The following is a 17,357-nucleotide window of genomic DNA, read 5'->3' as shown; positions in this document are numbered from 1 at the left end:
CCAATCAATCAGTCTGTTATCTGTTTAGAGTTAGTTTATTATACTGTAACAAAAATGTTACAGTATGTAAATACAATATTTTAAAATATCCACTGGTTATTTTGCAATTGATGAGCTTAGTTACTTATCTCTATCAATAAGTTACTTACTTATCTCTATCTGGAATTGGATCATTTTGAGTGAGTGGATGGAAAAACAAACAAAGGGTTTCCTATTACAACTAGTAAAAGTATTTAAAACATTTTGTTATATTTGTTAAAGTAGATAAAAGTAGTTGGTGCTGTAACATAATACCGTACTCATTTAGTCAGAATTGGTAATATCTTCTAAATATTTTGGAGATGAAAATTCTTTAAAATATTACTATGCGTCTTCCAAACGATAAATATGTTTTAGATAGTAATTATATGTTCTCATATTGGCTCTTTTCTTGACAGTAGAATATTTTAGATACTAGGGTTTATTGTATTTTGCTTCATATTTATTAATAGAACTAGTTGATTATGAAGTTAAGTTACAATGTATGAACAGAGAATATAAGTTATTTTTAAATAGATTCATCAACAATTTTTTGTATTTATTTATAGAATTGTTTAGTTTGCCAATCTTTTTTAATTTTTCTATACTATATTGGTTATTTTATTTTTCTTTTCCAGCCACTAAATATTACTGGTTATCCAATATTATTTAACTACTACAGCTACTTCTACCTCTTCCCCTTCTCCCCCTTCCCTCTCCTTCTCTTTGTTCCCTTAAGAGTTCTATTTATTTATTGTTCTTATAATGAAGTAGCCAGTTATCTCTTTATGTACTTGAATTGTACCAGAACAATGTACTATTTAACCTGAAAGCAAACTACTGCACAACTAAATGCCCATCAAGTTGCAATTCTATTTGTGTACAAAGGTCTTGTGTTTTATTGTAGGAGTTGGAATTTACCACTTGTACTCATAGATTAAATTAATGGAAATATAATTTAGAAATAATAGAAATAAATAATTCAGCTCTGTACTACCTTTGGCATGGTGTCCAGTTCTGTGTGTATACCACATTTTAAGGAGGATTCGGAGAAAAAAAGTGATAGAAAGAAAAGCAATAAGGATAATCTTGGGATTAGAAACTAAAATATATGAGGACATGTCTATCTAGCATTGTAAAATGCTTATTGAAGGCATAGGATAGCGTCCTCCTAGCTAGCACCAAAGAGGTATCACACAGAAGACAATTATAACTTGTTTTCTTGTTCCAGTATGCAGGACATAAAATATAAACTATAATGGCAAGCGGATGCCAGTTAAATGTTAACAAATTTTCTAATGGTTTGAAGAGTTACACACAGTAATTCATAGGGAGGAATTCCTCTCACTGGATATGTTCAAGAAGAAGCCGGATAGACCTTAGGCCAGATATGACGTTCATCTGGAGGATGGACTTGAGGGCCTGCATGACCTTTCCAAATCTATTATATTATATCCCTTAATTTTTTGGGGGGGGGTCATATATACATGATTTAAACAGTTGAAGCCTCATTATTTCACTTTGTCCTTTTAACAATGACAATCACTCTTCACAATTTTATTTGAAAATGAAATTCAAAAGCAGCAGGTGACTCGGATAGGGATTCAAAAAGTTTGATGCTTTGTACTTTTGCTGATTCTTGAAGTTTACTTTTATTCTAGATGGTCCACCGGAGGGAAAGCCAAAAAGCAAGCACATTCTGTAATAGAATAATAATTAAAAAAAGTCTAGTGAAAGATCAAACCTAAGTATAACAGTCTTATAACTGTCTCATCCACCCAAACTAAAATTCATATATTAACAATTGCAATTAAATAACATTGACATCTCATTTTATTGGGGCTTATGTGTAGTTTCAGTTCCAAATAAAATTTTAGCTATTTTTAACTTACTAATGCATTTCTCCACATTATAATGGTACTTTTGTTAAATAATCTTTCCCTCTGGATAATTACCTTTCTTGCATCTGCTTTGCACAAAATAGCTTAATTTATAACCAAATGTTATGCTCTGATCATAAATAAAAATATTTATATAATGTTATTAAGATATTTTAAAGTTATGCAAGAACTTACAATTTAAAATTCAACACAAAACAGGTATCATCATGGCAGTATTCCAAGAAGTTCCAAACATAGGATAACAACAAAAAAAAAGGATCTGAGGGTCTTAACAATGGAGGATAGTGGATAGGGATGCAACCAGATACAGATAGTCCTCAACTATCCTGGGAGGACAAGCCGAGACAGAATTACAGTAGTAAATTGTGCCAATTATTATGACCGACCCAATTTTATGACATTCTTGTGGTTATCACAATGGGGGTTTTTTTTGCCAGAAACTGCAAGTAAACACCAGTTTCTGGCAAAAACATGATAGTTTGTGGTCACATGACTGACCATGGGATGCCATAAAAGTGGGCCAGGTGCCAAGTGCAAAAAATGCAACCATGTGCCTGGAGTGGGTGACTCTTAGAACTTGAATCTGGGTTTTTAGTACCATTTGATGGGGGGGGGGAGGGTCTCATAAATTTGAATGGTTATGAAGTGACCAGTCGTTAAGTGAGCACTACCTGTATAAGTAAAGAGATAAAAAAGGATGGTCATGGAAGAATTTGAAGGTAAGGAAAGACATCTGTGTGAGATCTTGAAGGACGGTAAAAATTATTGCAGTTGTTTTAGGAGGACATATTGGGATCAAAAAACCAGAAAGAGAACCAATTATCTCAACAAAACTTTGGATAAATATGAAGAATCCATATTAAACCAAGAATCAGAAGAAAAAAATTTGAAGGAGATAGCAGAAACAGTTCTTTTTGTTCAGGAGATAATTAAGAATTACTGCATGTTTGTACAGGACTTCAGGCCCCACATTGCATATGATCCTTGAAAGCTTTGGGGTATGACTGCCTAAACCTTTCTAGTTTGGGACAATTTAAAATTTTGTTTTGGGAAGTTTTAAAAACCTGCATTTTTAAAATGGGATGGAAGAGGGAAATTAAATACATGGGGAATAATATTAACTGAATATAATTAATTTAAATTACAATAAAATATAAATTAAATTAATCCAATTTAGATTCCATCCCAGATTCACCTACTCTTTTTCATACTACCTACTTTTCACATACAGCCTCTGTTATGCCACTGATAAGTTAGTGCCCTTGGCCTGGAAAAGATTGCACACTGGTGTTGTAAAGGGAGTTATGGCACAATTTGGTTAGAAATAGTCTACAGAGAACAAATGGGATGGAGGAATCAAAAACTAAAGTAATACAATGTCCTCTTTAACAGAGTGGTAAGATGCTAGGGGATTTTCACACTGAACTATGGGTAACCAACAATACTAAATAATACACATTTTCAGCAATTATGGTTTTAAAAAATATATGAGCCTGCTATTGCCACAGTAATATTGATCTCTTGGTAAAGCCATTTTTTACTCTTGGTAATATTCAAAACAAACCAATCAATTCCTTTTTTCTTTATCCCGTCATTTTTTCTACAATGCAAAATTCACCTCAACAATTGAGACTAGCAAAACCAGAAGCAAACATGTTGACTCTGTGGGGCTCCAGTCTATGAATTTCATATTCAGAATGGGTCAAAGCTTAGAGCTAACAGAATCAAAATATTGGAAGAAATTACCTTTCTCCAAAAAAAAAAGGTTGATTGTTTTTAAATAAAATTTCAGAGAAGCTAGCATTATTGCTTGGATTATGTAGCTTGAAACAATTTTTTCAGAGCAATGATGATTCCCCAAAAGACATTTCTGGTTTTATCTCTGAAGATTTTCTTTCTTGACCATCCTTATTTGAACCCTGGAGAGCAGCTGCAGCAACTACAGATAGAGAGACAGTATAAAACAGTGTAAGGATTTTACATGCCTTTGTTTCTGTGCTGGTCAGGATCTTTCGCCAGAAGGAACAGGACAGGATTCCCAGTTCCCAGCATCAATCTATGGTCGCTTGCTTACCTGGCTCTATACATTGATGCAGTATCGTCACTTTAACCTTACTACAATATTGTATTATGACAAATATTTTGTTGCTGGTTATAAATCAGCAAGTCATAAAAAGTCACAAAATTGTACTCACCGAGCAAGGAATTCTCTTTCAGTAGGTTATTTTCCTGCTTCTTCTGCAATAAAATATAAAGGAAAATGCTATATGTACCTTATATTTCTTCTGTCCACAGGAAATAAAACATCCTTTAGCAAAGCAGGACCTGTAGGATCATCACATCCATTTTGTTGTGAGCTGTGGTGGCACAGTGGTTAGAATGCAGTATTGCAGGCTAACTTTGTTCATATTGTCAGGAGTTTGATTCCTTCGATCCTGACTGGCTCAAGGTTGATTCAGCCTTCCATCCTTCCGAGGTGGGTAAAATGAGGACCCAGATTGTTGGGGGCAATGTGCTGACTCTGCAAACCACTTAGAGAGGGCTGTAAAGCACTATGAAGTGGTATATAAGTTTAAGTGCTATTGCTATTGTCTAATAATTGCTGTGTATCATTGCATAAATTACTAGGTATAATTTAACATGACTAACATCGGGGTGAAATCTAAAATTTTACCCTACCAATTCTGTGGGCATGGCTTGGTGGAGGGGTGTCCTGTGACTGAGTGGGCGTGGCCAACTCAATGTTACTCACAGCCGTGCCCACTCAGTCACAAGACCCCCTCCCACCAAGCCACGCCCACAGAACCCGGTAGGAAATCTTTTTAAATTTCTATTCTGCCACCCACTCGCCACCCGCTCTCTCTTCGCTTTGGGTCGGGGGCCAGGGCTCAGGGATGCGCCATTACCTGGGGCCCTGGAGCTGCCCCCTGCTCATTGCCTGCCTCAACCAAGTCGGGGAATGCACCATTCCCCAATACCAGCCTTGCCCTGGAGCCACTGCCCACTCTCTCATCACCAAGCGGCGTGTCCTTACCTTTCTCCCGCAGCTGGCTGTCAGGGAAGGCAAGCACCCGAAAGTTACTGGAGTCGCTCAGTTTCCTTCTTGAATGAGCTGCCACCATCGCCGCCCTGGTCCATGCGCCCAACCTGCCACTGATGAGTAAATTAAATAAATGGTGCGCTTGTGCAGCTGGCGCATGGACCAGAATGGCGATTGTGGCGGCTCATTCAAGAAGGAGAGTGAGCGACTCCAGTAACTTTTGGGTGCTTGCCTTCCCTGACAGCCAGCCGCGGGAGAAAGGTGAGAAGGATACACTGCGTTGCGAAGGGTGAGCAGGCAGCGGTTCTGCGGCAAGGCCGGAGTCGGGGAATGGTGCTTCCCCAACTCCGGGGAATGGAGCGGGTGGGCGGAGCCTCCAGCTGCCATTGCTATCAGTTCTCGGAACTACCAGCCATCATCGCTACCGGATCGGCCGATCTGGTCCGATCCAGTAGCATTTCATCCCTGACTAACATCCATCAATTATTTTGTATAATATATAGGTGAGTAATGGCCATACCTCCACAGATGTCTTCCATTGTAAATAGATCTCCTTTGATATTTCCCAGTCAAGAGGAACTACATAATCATCTGGCGATAAAATATCTACAAAACAAGATCACACAAATTGTTTTTAATCTACTCATAGGTTTGAAAGTTTACATTAAATAGGTGTGACAGTCATTTTATTGTAAATCAAGCCCAAGAGCACATTGGTTATTTAATTATGATGTTACAATTAATGGCATAGCATTGAATTTGCAAGATAACTGGGCTATTAAAGCTTGATTCACTCTTACACATCACTTTTTTACTTAAGGCTTATCAACTTAAAATTGGGTCTTGTGCTGATTGAAATGAAAACTATAAAGTTTTTTTAAATTATTTGAGATATTATAGTGGGAGCAATGCAAATAAAATATGCAGTGTGACTTCATTTATTGTTTATTGAAATTGTCATTGTTTTATATACCTGATGCTTTGGAAATGCATAAATGAGGGTATGTAATCCAGGATAGAAAATGTTTGTTATAATTGCAGCAGTCAAATATGAAATACAGGTAGTCCTCAATTTACAACAGTTCATTTTGTGACCATTCTAAGTTACAACGTCACTGAAAAATGTGACTTATTCCCTTTTTTCATAGTTACAACCTTTGCAGCATCCCCATGATCATGTGATCAAAATTCAGATGTTTGTCAACTGGTTCATATTTATGACAATTGCAATGTCCTGGGGTCATGTGATCACCTTTTGCAATCTTCTGACAAGCAAAGCCAATGGGGAAGCCAGATTCACTTAACTCAAAACAGACAGAATCCAGTCTCTGAACTATGGTTTGTCCTTTACCACAACATCACCACATACTAAATTTACTGCAACAGATATACTGCAGTAAGGAGGTATAAAGAAAAAAATTAGAAAAATTATGAACAATTGGGGAACCATAATATCTGAATGGATTTTACAAAACAATAATGGAAAGACAACTTGGATGAGTAAGGTAGATATAAATTTAACAACCAGTTATTGATAGATTTAGGCAAGGAGAGGGTGCTTTCCACACTTAGACTGGGAATATCAGCTGGCCAACTGTGTGTGTGATTTTTTTTTATGTTTTGATTTTTTTGGAAGCCACCAGAACCATTTGGAAGTGGGCAGCATATTCCGTTCTAAAACAAACAATTGGATCAACCCCAATTCACCTCAATAGCAAGAATAGTGTTGCATTAATGGTGATCATGATCTTGGCTCAGTTGCTTTTAGAGACCACTTGCTGCTACTGCCATTCCACTTTGGATGAAATGATGAACTCATCATTTCATCCAAATTGGGAACTGTTTCTTAAGATTTAAAATGGGGATCATTGGCAGAGAGAATGACCAACAGCTAGACTAGTGCTCAGCTGTGATTTTGAAGGTTGCTGCTCGCTGGATCAAGAAAGTTGATTTAGGCAACTGCAAGATGGCATCTCAGTGGTAATAAAACCAGTAGGTGTTTTCACCCTCATCAATTATTCACTCTCTCTTTTCAGCCAAGGAGCAGTTGATCCAGTTGTAGTAAATTGAATTTTAAAATAGAAGCCAAAGATTCATTCAATACAATTGGTTAGCTTTCAGTCTATATGTTGAAGCAACATGACATAAGGTGAGTCATAGTATTTATATTTTGTTATAAAATGATTAATAAGCTAGAGATGATATTGTGTAGTATCCTTTGTAAAGCTACATGGGGAAAAATCTAGAGAGTTTCATTTAAAAGTTCTAGTATTACTAACTGGCAAAATTAAACTATTGTCAGTGTGGTGACCAACTGAATAGTATGATCATGTGACCAGAATAAGGAATATCAACAAGACTGTGAAAATTATTTGTTGTAGTGATGTTGACATTGGTCCTATAAGCAAAACACTCCCAGAATAGTTTGAACAGTACTACCGTATCTATAAAACATTCTCAAAGAGAAAAGGCATCAAGGGCTGGAATATTTTTAAAATATCAATCTTCTCACTTGAACTAATATTTGAAAACCTAAAACTATGGCATTGCTTAAGCAAATGTGGAACTGATGTGCCCATTTACGGGACATGATTAAGAAACATGTAAAATAATTAAATACACAGAAAATAATTTAAATTGAAAATTGGCGAGCCTGAAATCTAAACATTAATCACAGGATTTTTATGAGGTTACTCTTAGTTCACGAAGGTATACCCTAATCATTAACATTAAAATGGGATTTTCAGTTTTTTTAACCTGGCATTTTTAACCCCCAAAGTAAGCAATAACATTAACTTCTGTATAAAAAGGCAATGAATGCTAAAAATGCGTACTAAAGTTTAACCCACTAAATTATTTTTTAAAATTCAACTATATGAAATTCTACATTTTCCTCAACTTTATTTTAGCTAATAATTACCTAATGGAACTCCTGGAGAACCGAAAAGTTCCACTAGTTGAAGTGCAAATCTTAGTGATAAAGGAAGCTCCATATTACTGGATTTTGTATATGCGGAATCTTGAACATCTTTGATCTGAGAATTTACTTTTTGTTCACGTTCATTAATCACTTCCATATTTTCAAAAGGTTCAGCCATAGTGTTTGTAAGGCATTCAGTAATTAGTTTAACTGAATGCAAAATATCTGGCTGAGTAGTTGAAATATCTGGAGATATCTTTTCCTTTTCTTTAATTTCTATTGTTACATCACATTCAAACAATTCTTGCTCACTTGGTGAGGAAGCTTTACACGAAACAAAAGTACATTCATGAATTGGAGTATCAGATTCTTTTGTTGAAATATTCACAGATTCGTCTGCAAGTTGACTGGAACCATTGTGTAAGGGAAGTTCCACATCAAAATCAGAAAATTCAACTACTGCATTGTAATTGGATGCTTGAAGTTCACAGCATTGTTTGTTCTTTTCTAGAATGTCTTCATTTGAAATGGCTTCTTTCTCTGTTACTGTATCTATATTGTTTAGCACTTTCTGATTCTTTTTAGGAGGAATATGCCGTGGTAAATCAAAGTTTGGGGCCAATTTGAAGATTCTTTTATATTTCTCTTTTTTCTTTGGTAAAGCTAATATACATTCATCAGTTGTGAAACTGGCTTTCCTTCCACTTTCTCTGACAAATTCACTAGCATTATCACATATCTTATTTTCCATCAGCAATAATGACAAAGGCCTATTTGTTGTATTGTTACTTTCATGCAGAAGTTTTCCACTGTTTTCCTTCACTAATTCTTTACTAGAATTATAATCAGTTATTTCTGTTGTTGCATCTGAAAGCATCTTCTTAGGCCTTTTGACCTTTTTTGGTCTTTGCTGAAACATTTTAGATACATCCTCAGGCCAAATCAAACAGGATTCATTTTTCTCTGTCTTGGTCTGAAATTGTTCATCAACCAAATCAAAGGAAAAGAAAGCCCAGGAATTCATTTCATTACTTTTTGAAGTTCCATGTGGAAGAGTTGTTTCCTCTTCATTGCTTAACTTTTGGTTTCCCTGGACCAAGTTTTCAACAGATGTATTTTCTTTTTCAGTCAATACAGTATTTTTTCTTGCATCATTTTGATCTGATTGTTGAAATGAATGTTGACTATGATCTAAAGTGTTATTGTCACTTTCTGCAAGCGATATGCTTTTGATCCCATTTGATAAATGACAATTGGATAATTGGCCACCTATATTTTCATTAAGAGTAATTGATAGTGATACATCTTCAGTAATATCTGCGTTTAGTGACTTCTTTAAAGACACTGAATTTACCACGACAGAATGAAGGAATTCCTTTTTTTGCAATTCAGAAAGCTGTAAATGATTATACTTCATTGAGTCATTCTCACAGTCAAATTTAGCTTCATCTGGATGGCCAGTCACTAATTCTGATTGTCCATTGTCTTCTGAATTTTCTTGCTCACTGTGTGATAAATCCCCATCACTTGGAATTAAATGTCCATCTGATTTTATGTCCACGGATGTAATAACAGCATTTTTTATTTTTCTGTTCCTCCTTCGTTTCTTTTTTTGTTTTATCTTGTGTAATCTGTGTTTCCTCTTTACAATCAGTTCCCTAAATAGAATAAAGAACTAAATATGAACAAATTATTACGAATGCTCTTAGTGCAGGCATACACATCATGACTAATTATATAACTCATGGAGCATCCCCTTAAGACAGCTATGGAGTGATCCAACTTTAATCACATCAACAGATTCATAACATTTTTTTAAATATTCAAAAGTTCCACAGAAAATATTTTGTACTTAAATCTTAGATAATAAAACAGAATGTACTTAGCAAGCTTAAAAACAGAACAGGATGTTGTGCTGGCATGATATGTTAACCAGCATGAACCATTCATATATATATATATATATATATATATATATATAAAATTTTTTAAAAAATATTTTTTAAAACGTAAACATAAAATACATCTTTTCAAAACGAAGCATTGATTGCATCATAAATTGGTACAAATCATTAACAAATCTTAATTTTCAATTAACACAACTTAATATTTTATTCAATTATTTCCCTAAATTCTGTGTATTTAACAATTCCATTATCCCAAAAACCTGTTACTTAGAAACATTCCTATATATTTTTGTTGTTACATGAGAAGGCATTTCTAACCAGAAAATACTAGTACAAAAGATCTATTCAAGTTGTAATATAGAATTCATTACTTTTTTCTAGTTAGTTATGGAAGACATAAGAAAAAAATCCTCTCTGATTATGGTTTCATCATGGAACTGTTACAAGATGCCTGTAGTGTGTACGATGGATATTTTTAAAATAGGTATCAAAGACCAAACTGCTCCAATCTGCTTTTAACTGAAATCTGGAATTCATCCATATCTTTAAGTTCTAGTAAAATTCATAGAATATCATTTACATTAAAGTGGATTTCTGTCTGGAGAAAAAAATGTTAATTTACATTGTTTACTTCATTTCATAGTTTTACTCATGTGCAATTTTGAAATGATGTTTTGCCCTGAAAAGATACATAACATACATAAATTATTACTGGGAGGATGTTGGTTTTAAAATTGAAAGAGTGGTTACCATTTTCAGCCTCTAACATGCCATAATATTTTTATTAATACAGTATTATTTGACCTCACCTCATCTTATTCTCAAATTGTTTATGGATAATCCCTAAATGAAGAACAAAGCACATAAAATATGTTAGCTGACATCAACTGGCTGATTTATGCATCCATTCATATAGAATTCCATAATTGAACTTATGCATGGACACAATGGAACAGAAATGTTGAAACAGACTGGCATTAGGTCTCACCTAGCATGGTTCTTCTTTCCTTCAGTCAATTAAGTATAAATTCTGTATTTATTCTCACTTTCACTTCTCTACTTGATTTCCTGACAGATTTTTGATTGCAAATTTGTCAGAGTAGGAAATTCTTGTACACTGTAAAAAGCTACAGTATATATGCTAAACTATCACACACACAGTGTTTATGGTTGTGTCTGTCTCTCCCTGTGTATAGTCTCTATAGGGAAAAGCAAAATCAAGATTCTAATCAGCTGTTCACTCCTTCATATGAATAGAAGCCACAAGTCTATTTGCAGTTATATGTAAACATATACCAAGGAGATAGATTCAAACTTGCAACAGAAGAGGGTAAAAGTTATGTATTACTAAAACTGTCTATCGTGACTTTAAACTACCATAGATGAAAGAGTGTATCATAGAGCAACAATTTTTGAACCAAGAGACCTCAAATGGACTAATTTGAGGAATGTGTCCGAAATCTGAGATCCAAGACTGCTGAAGGAATGAAATTTTAAAAAGTTGTAGCTGCTTCATGCTACTGGCTCCTGTTGCACTGCTGGGCTGCTGCTATGGTTACATGATCTTCGTTTTCAACATTCTATCTTGTAATCACCCACTGTCCCACCAAACTATAGCCACTTACCTGCTTGTTGAGTAGGGTAGGATAGGAAAGGGATCTCTGATGCTTCCTGCCAGATTCCCTCAAGGAAACTCAATGAGGAAGCCAGCAGGAAGTCGCTCCTGATCCCATTGCTTCTTTGCCAACCCTTGATCATTCTGTTTCTCTCTTTAAGTAAGCAAATATCTCTGAAATGATGACCCAGTGGGGCATGAGGTGGAAATAAATTTAGAACTGTTCTTCCTTATCTACCATTTTTCTCTTTGTGTGCAGGGAGTAATTCAAAACTAGCATTTTCTGTTTATGATCTTCATGGTAGCAGGAAGAGGGGTGATTCTTAGCACCTTATTTTGCCACGTTAATTGCATTTTCTCTCACTGTGCTCAAAATCCAAAACGTTGTATCACATACATAGTTGGTATTGGCAATAATAAGGCCTAATATTTATACTGTAAATTTATGGATAAATTAACCTCCTCTTAATGAATACCATGGGATTTATTACCCCATGGTATTGAATGTTCTGAATGAACATGTATAGGACTGCATTATTAATCACTGTTAATAATAATCATACTTACCTGGCGGGGGACATACCTTGATCATATTAATCACTGTTATCTACAATCACTTAGGTTTGTTTTATTTACTGTCATATGTACATACATAGGTCATAATATATATAAATTCAAAAGAAAAATCTTAAATTAAAATTTATTTTGTTCCCTTCTATGTAACATTAATAGGTAATTTAATATTAATATTTATTATTTTAGTGTTTTGTCTTGTTTTTACATGGTTGTACGCTGCCTACCGTTACCTCTTAATGAGATGGCTGGCACACAAATTTAATAAATAAATTCATACATGAATATAAGAGATGCAATGTCTGGTTCAAAGAAAAGACAGCAGAAATTTCTGAAAGCTACATTGAAAAATGTTTGATATTTGAAAAGACAAATGTATTCAACACCTTTAAACTTATCTATTTAGTTATTCTTAACTCCCATCCTGATTGTGTTCCCAAGAGCCTTACAAGACCTTGCTGTTCTCCCAGGCAGCTTAATTTTAAATTCTTAACAAACCAATGCAAAAATCAAGTACATGGTCTAGGGCCGTGTTGGTGAACCTATGGAACGTGTGCCGGAAGCAGCACGCAGAACCATCCCACGAGGGATGCGTGGCCTCATTGGCTCCTTGTCCACGTTCCTGTGCACACACGTGCACCAGTCAGCTGGCCTTCGCACGAGCGGGACTGGCGAATCCTGGAAGAGCAGCATTCCATCACGCATGCATGAGCCGGCACTCGAACTTCCAGGTTTATATTGCGCGCATGCGCGATGGCCAGCTGTTCGTCGGGCGTGCATCCGTGCTGGAAACAGGAAGTTTGGGTGCTGGCTCGCGCATGCGTGACGGAACGCTCTTCTGGGTTTTGCCACTTCCGTGCGTGCAAAGGCCAGAAAGGCCACACAGTCCAAGTGGGATGGTTTTGCGTGCCATTTTTGGCATGCAGACTGGCACATGGTGACATAAAAGGTTAGCCATCACTGGACTAGTGCAAAATCCCCAAAATTCAAATCTTGACTATGGCTGATTGAAATGTGTCCCATCACTATTTGATTATTTTACCATGATTTACTGAATAGGAATCCAAACTAAACCATCCACATCCACAACCCTGGGCAGCTTACAAAACAGTAAAAACAACCCCTCCAACCCAAATAATCAGAACTAAACAAAAACTGAGTAAAACTCACAATGACCTTGGACAACTCTCCCCTGCACAATCTTGCTGGGATCCAACCTCATGCTACCCCAATGCTCTTGAAAAGAATCAGCTCTTCAAGGCTATTTAGAGGGTAGATGAAAAGTAGTCTCACAAATAACCTGGTCCCATGCCATTTAGGGTTTTAAAGGTGGCAACCAACACCTTGCACTGTAACCAGAAAATAGAAGCTAGCGCTGCTCACACAGTGGTGTAATATGAACATACCATACAGCAATCAGAACTGCATGTGCTGCCAATTCTGAACTAGTTATAAGTTCCAGATGGTCTTCAAAGGCAGCCATCTGTAATCATGGAAATCCACTAGGAAGTCACCAGTGAGCAAGGACTCCTGAGCCATGAATGGTGCAACTGGCACACAAAATGGATCTGTGCAAAAGCCCTCCGAGCCATGGTTGCCATCTACTCCTCAAGCAGGAGCCACAAGCTAGGAGGATCCCAAAGTTGTGGACCAGCTCTGTTCAGGTGAGGGCTACCCCATCAAGTGTCAAAGAGGACCAAAAACAGAAGAGTGTCTTGCTAGGGGTGAGGCAAAATCAAGTCCTCCTAATTCAAATCCTTACAGCCTCCAGGTATTGGACCAACACTGGATAATGTTATTTGGCCAATTGGGTGGAAATATATAGCTGGATATCACCAGTATATTGATACTGCATCCTGTGCCACTGGATAATCTCTCCCCATCTCATATAAGGAGGGGTGAGACTTAAGCACTGAGGTTTCCCCTTATTACAGGGTACTAGCATTTAACCTATCCTGTCCCACCAACACTGACAGGAACTGGTTACAGAGGAAAGAGAACCACACCCAAACAGTGCCTCCCACTCCCAGCTCCAGGAACCAGCACAGAAGGATACCATAGTCAATAGTATCAAAAGCTGGTAAGAGGTACAGGAAAATCAGAATGGATGTACCATCCCTTCCCAAGCTCTTCACAGGTCATACACCAGTGCCACCAACACCTTCTCTATGTCTTATCAATGCTGTAACAGTCTGAACCCTGATTGAAAAAGATCCAGTTCCAGATCACTTAATCCAGGGTACTTTGAAACTGAGTGCCTAACTTTCCGTAAAAACGAAGGTTGGATGGAAGTTATTTAACATTGTTTCTTAAAGTGTGGTACTCAGAACTGGATGTATACTCAAGCAGGGTCTGACTAAAACAGAATAAACTGGAATTATCATTCCTGTGATTTGGAAACTATTTTCTTAAAATTATATTTGTCCTTTTGCAGTCATATTTCACTGTTCTCTGATAATCAGTCTGTAATAATCTTTTATTCCAATATATTTTTCACAGGTACTATTACTAAGCTGCATGCTAAGCCTTTGCATTTGATTTCTGCTTCCAAAATGAGTACTGTAACTTGGTATTGTCTATTTTTCAGATCATCAGGACCACCCCCAACTATCGCCTAGAAGCCGATTTTTACAAAAAAGACAAAGTGCTCCCTCCAACAAAATGAATAAACAAATAAAAATTAAACGTGACTTTTTCCTGCCTTAGGAGATCTGCCACAATTCCACGTTTTTAAAAAGATGTATTGATTCTTGTACAATTTGTTACTTTATCTATTGCTCCATTTTATTTCCTTTTTAATGTTTCCTTTTTAAAGTTTCTACACTACTCAATTTCTAAATTACAGGTAGTCCTTGAATTATGACCAGTCACTTAACTGTTGTGAAGTTGATCTTTCAGGCAAAACTCACCATTCCCAAAACCTTTGCTAGAAACATTAGTGTGCATCTGCTTTTACAAGAAGTGTAATTGAATGCACCCCCTCAATTTACAAATAGCTTGTCTGTGCAGGAAGCCAAACAGGAGCTACTCATATTTCCTCCTCGTCACCTTTCCTCCCATCCTTTTTGTGCACCTCAATTTTCCCAATGCACATTCGGGACTCCCTTTTTTCTTATTCATAGAAGTCACCAACTTCATACATGTCATCCCTCCTCCTTTGCTGCTGGGACACAAGATAGTATTGGAAATACTGGCCATCTGATTCATCTTGTGCAAGTTTATGGAGAGGGGGAAGAAGAGGGTCCTTTGAAGTTTTCACTTAGGCACCTTCTTCTCCGCTTAAGCCCAACAGGGACCTGGTGGGACTAGGAAAAGGCCTATGGGGACCCAATGAGTGGGAAGCAGCACATGGAGTGTCTCATGGGGTAGGGCGACCTTTGGAGAGCTGGCCTATGCCTGTGCTAGTCCACCCAGGACTTCTAAGGCATCCCGTGCTTCACTTAATGAGCCACACATTTGTTTAATGAGTCACTGGAGGGAGCAGGGATGGGAGGATTGATGCTTCTCTTAAGGCCATCATCACATGAAAACATAATGGCCAAGCTCCATTATTTCAAGGACTACCTGTATACATCATATTTTACAAAGGCAAGATTGAAATAAAGTTAAGTTTAACTTTAAAATACATTAAATCTTAATAGCATTACATAAAGTATTTCAATTTTCAAAAATATATATTATTGTTACCTGTAGGATTAGGGTATAAATACTGGAAATAAATTCAGTACATAGCATTAAAAATATGTATATACTGTTTTTCCATACTGTGACTCTTAAAAGCAGTTTACAATAAAATGATTAGGATTCCATAATACAGCCACTAAAACAATATAAAAATAACATTAATTATAAATAAGAAGGAAAACAAAAATAACCATTAATACAACACTCAGTCAGTGAAATATTGTAAGAAAAGCCAAATTATCAACAGGTATAAAAAAGATGTAACAGTAGGTCCTCACAAATTTGCAGGGAAGGGCCACCTGTAAAATAACTGCAAGAGAATGTTTGCTTTTAGCACATGCAGGAAGATCTTCCTTGACTACGTCCATCAGATATGTGCTTTCAAATAGTTTATGTCAAAAGCAAAACTATCTCAGTAACTAATTGGAGGGTACTGTAAATTCTTTAGGGTATCCCACTGAATAAATTAGTGGTTACTTCTGGAATAAAATCAGTGATAGTGCCATACATAGAACATTGCAGTAATCCACCAGATGTGAACAATTAAGGTCAAACTAACCTATGCTGGAAAGGGAGCAGGAGCTGATATACAACTAAAATTACAAGCACCCCAGATGACAGGTTATTGTGCCATAACTGATGACCATGACCCTAGAAAGACTTCCAAGCTATGTGCTTCTTAAATGAGGGCAATATGTAAGTTCTTAATTCCCATATCTGGTAATTCCCCACAAGGTCTTGCAAGATTCAACCTCAATTTATTGGCCCTCCTCTATTTCCTAAATGCACTAGTTTCAAATCATAACTCACTTTCTTCTGTTTCTGATGTTATAGAGAAGAACTCAAATGTCATTAGCATAATGATGATACTCAGACCCCAAACACCTAACAACCACAGTAGAATTGTTAAGTAGTATTGAGAACCAAAATGTGCCTTGCGAGTTTCCCCAACCCAACTCCCTCATATGCACAGGGATATACACATTTGTTTTCCTACTGATTTTTATTTTAAGCTGAAACCCAATCCGTTCAAACTGACATAAAGGTGAAGACTTGCCTTGCTTGCTCATATGCTTGTTTCACTTTTGTGGCAACAAGATGATGATTAATACAAAAGTAGAAAAAGTGGAGCTTGTTGTATGCTATAAGCAAAAGTACAAAATTGGGGACAAATAATATCTACTTCTGAAAGGAAAAGTCACCTCCATATCATATGAGGCTTTTCTGGTAGACCAGATCAGAAAAAACAGTAATACTAGAGCTGCATTTTATTCAGATAGACTATAACAACAGAATCTTGCAAGTTTGATAGAGTTTCTCTTTCCCTTGTTCCCCAGTGAGTCAGGAAAGAGCCAACCCAGGTTCCTTCTTAATGTTACCTCTTTTTTAGCCTTAAGGAATGCTTTTGTCTTTTTTGTTTAGGTAATGGTTCCTGAATCTTTGCCTCAAAGTTATCTCCCTAGTTTTCTGCATATCATGATCAGCTAGATAATTATGCTGAGATAAACAAAGGCAATATTCTTATTACTAATGACAAAATATGTAGTATTAACTTGCAAAATACTGGTGCACCGATTAATAGTTATAAGCACACATTGTTAAATGCAAAGTTTAATATATTAAACTTAACTTAATTTTTACAAGAACCTCTTCTACTTAAAAAAAGGAAATGGCAATGGAGCAAACAAATTAAGCAGTA

At 36.3% G+C, this 17,357-nt stretch overlaps 1 protein-coding gene across 2 annotated transcripts; it reads right to left on the bottom strand.

The window, feature by feature from the left end:
• Positions 1 to 1,560: 1,560 nt before the first annotated feature.
• LOC139316217 (uncharacterized) lies at positions 1,561 to 11,107 on the bottom strand. 2 transcript variants are annotated; one of them, XM_070942806.1, is made up of 7 exons: positions 10,775 to 11,107; positions 10,596 to 10,629; positions 7,880 to 9,537; positions 5,480 to 5,565; positions 4,115 to 4,157; positions 3,666 to 3,858; positions 1,561 to 1,717 (listed from the first exon to the last, which is right to left on the bottom strand). In XM_070942806.1, exons 1-6 carry the CDS (start codon positions 10,779 to 10,781, stop codon positions 3,758 to 3,760), a joined length of 1,929 nt encoding a protein of 642 aa, XP_070798907.1. In that variant the 5' UTR covers positions 10,782 to 11,107; the 3' UTR covers positions 1,561 to 1,717; positions 3,666 to 3,757. The 2 variants fall into 2 exon arrangements, with proteins under 2 accessions (XP_070798907.1, XP_070798906.1); XM_070942805.1 differs by having other exon boundaries at positions 10,596 to 11,107.
• Between the last annotated feature and the right edge of the window lie 6,250 nt (positions 11,108 to 17,357).

The sequence above is a fragment of the Pituophis catenifer genome, unplaced genomic scaffold (assembly GCF_029215685.1).
Source record: "Pituophis catenifer annectens isolate HBS135680 unplaced genomic scaffold, rPitCat1.0.hap2 SCAF_4, whole genome shotgun sequence".
NCBI classification, from domain to species: domain Eukaryota; kingdom Metazoa; phylum Chordata; class Lepidosauria; order Squamata; family Colubridae; genus Pituophis; species Pituophis catenifer.
This window is presented reverse-complemented; position numbering and strand designations above follow the sequence as displayed.

Excerpts from the sequence above, each read along its gene's own strand:
- LOC139316217 (XM_070942805.1), bottom strand. The coding sequence starts at position 10,651 with ATGTGCTTTGTTCTTCATTTAGGGATTATCCATAAACAATTTGAGAAT. Across the intron at positions 4,158-5,479 it reads AATGGAAGACATCTGTGGAG|AAGAAGCAGGAAAATAACCT; the intron begins GTATGGCCATTA and ends ATTTTATTGCAG. Across the intron at positions 3,859-4,114 it reads GAAAGAGAATTCCTTGCTCG|TTGCTGCAGCTGCTCTCCAG; the intron begins GTGAGTACAATT and ends CTCTATCTGTAG.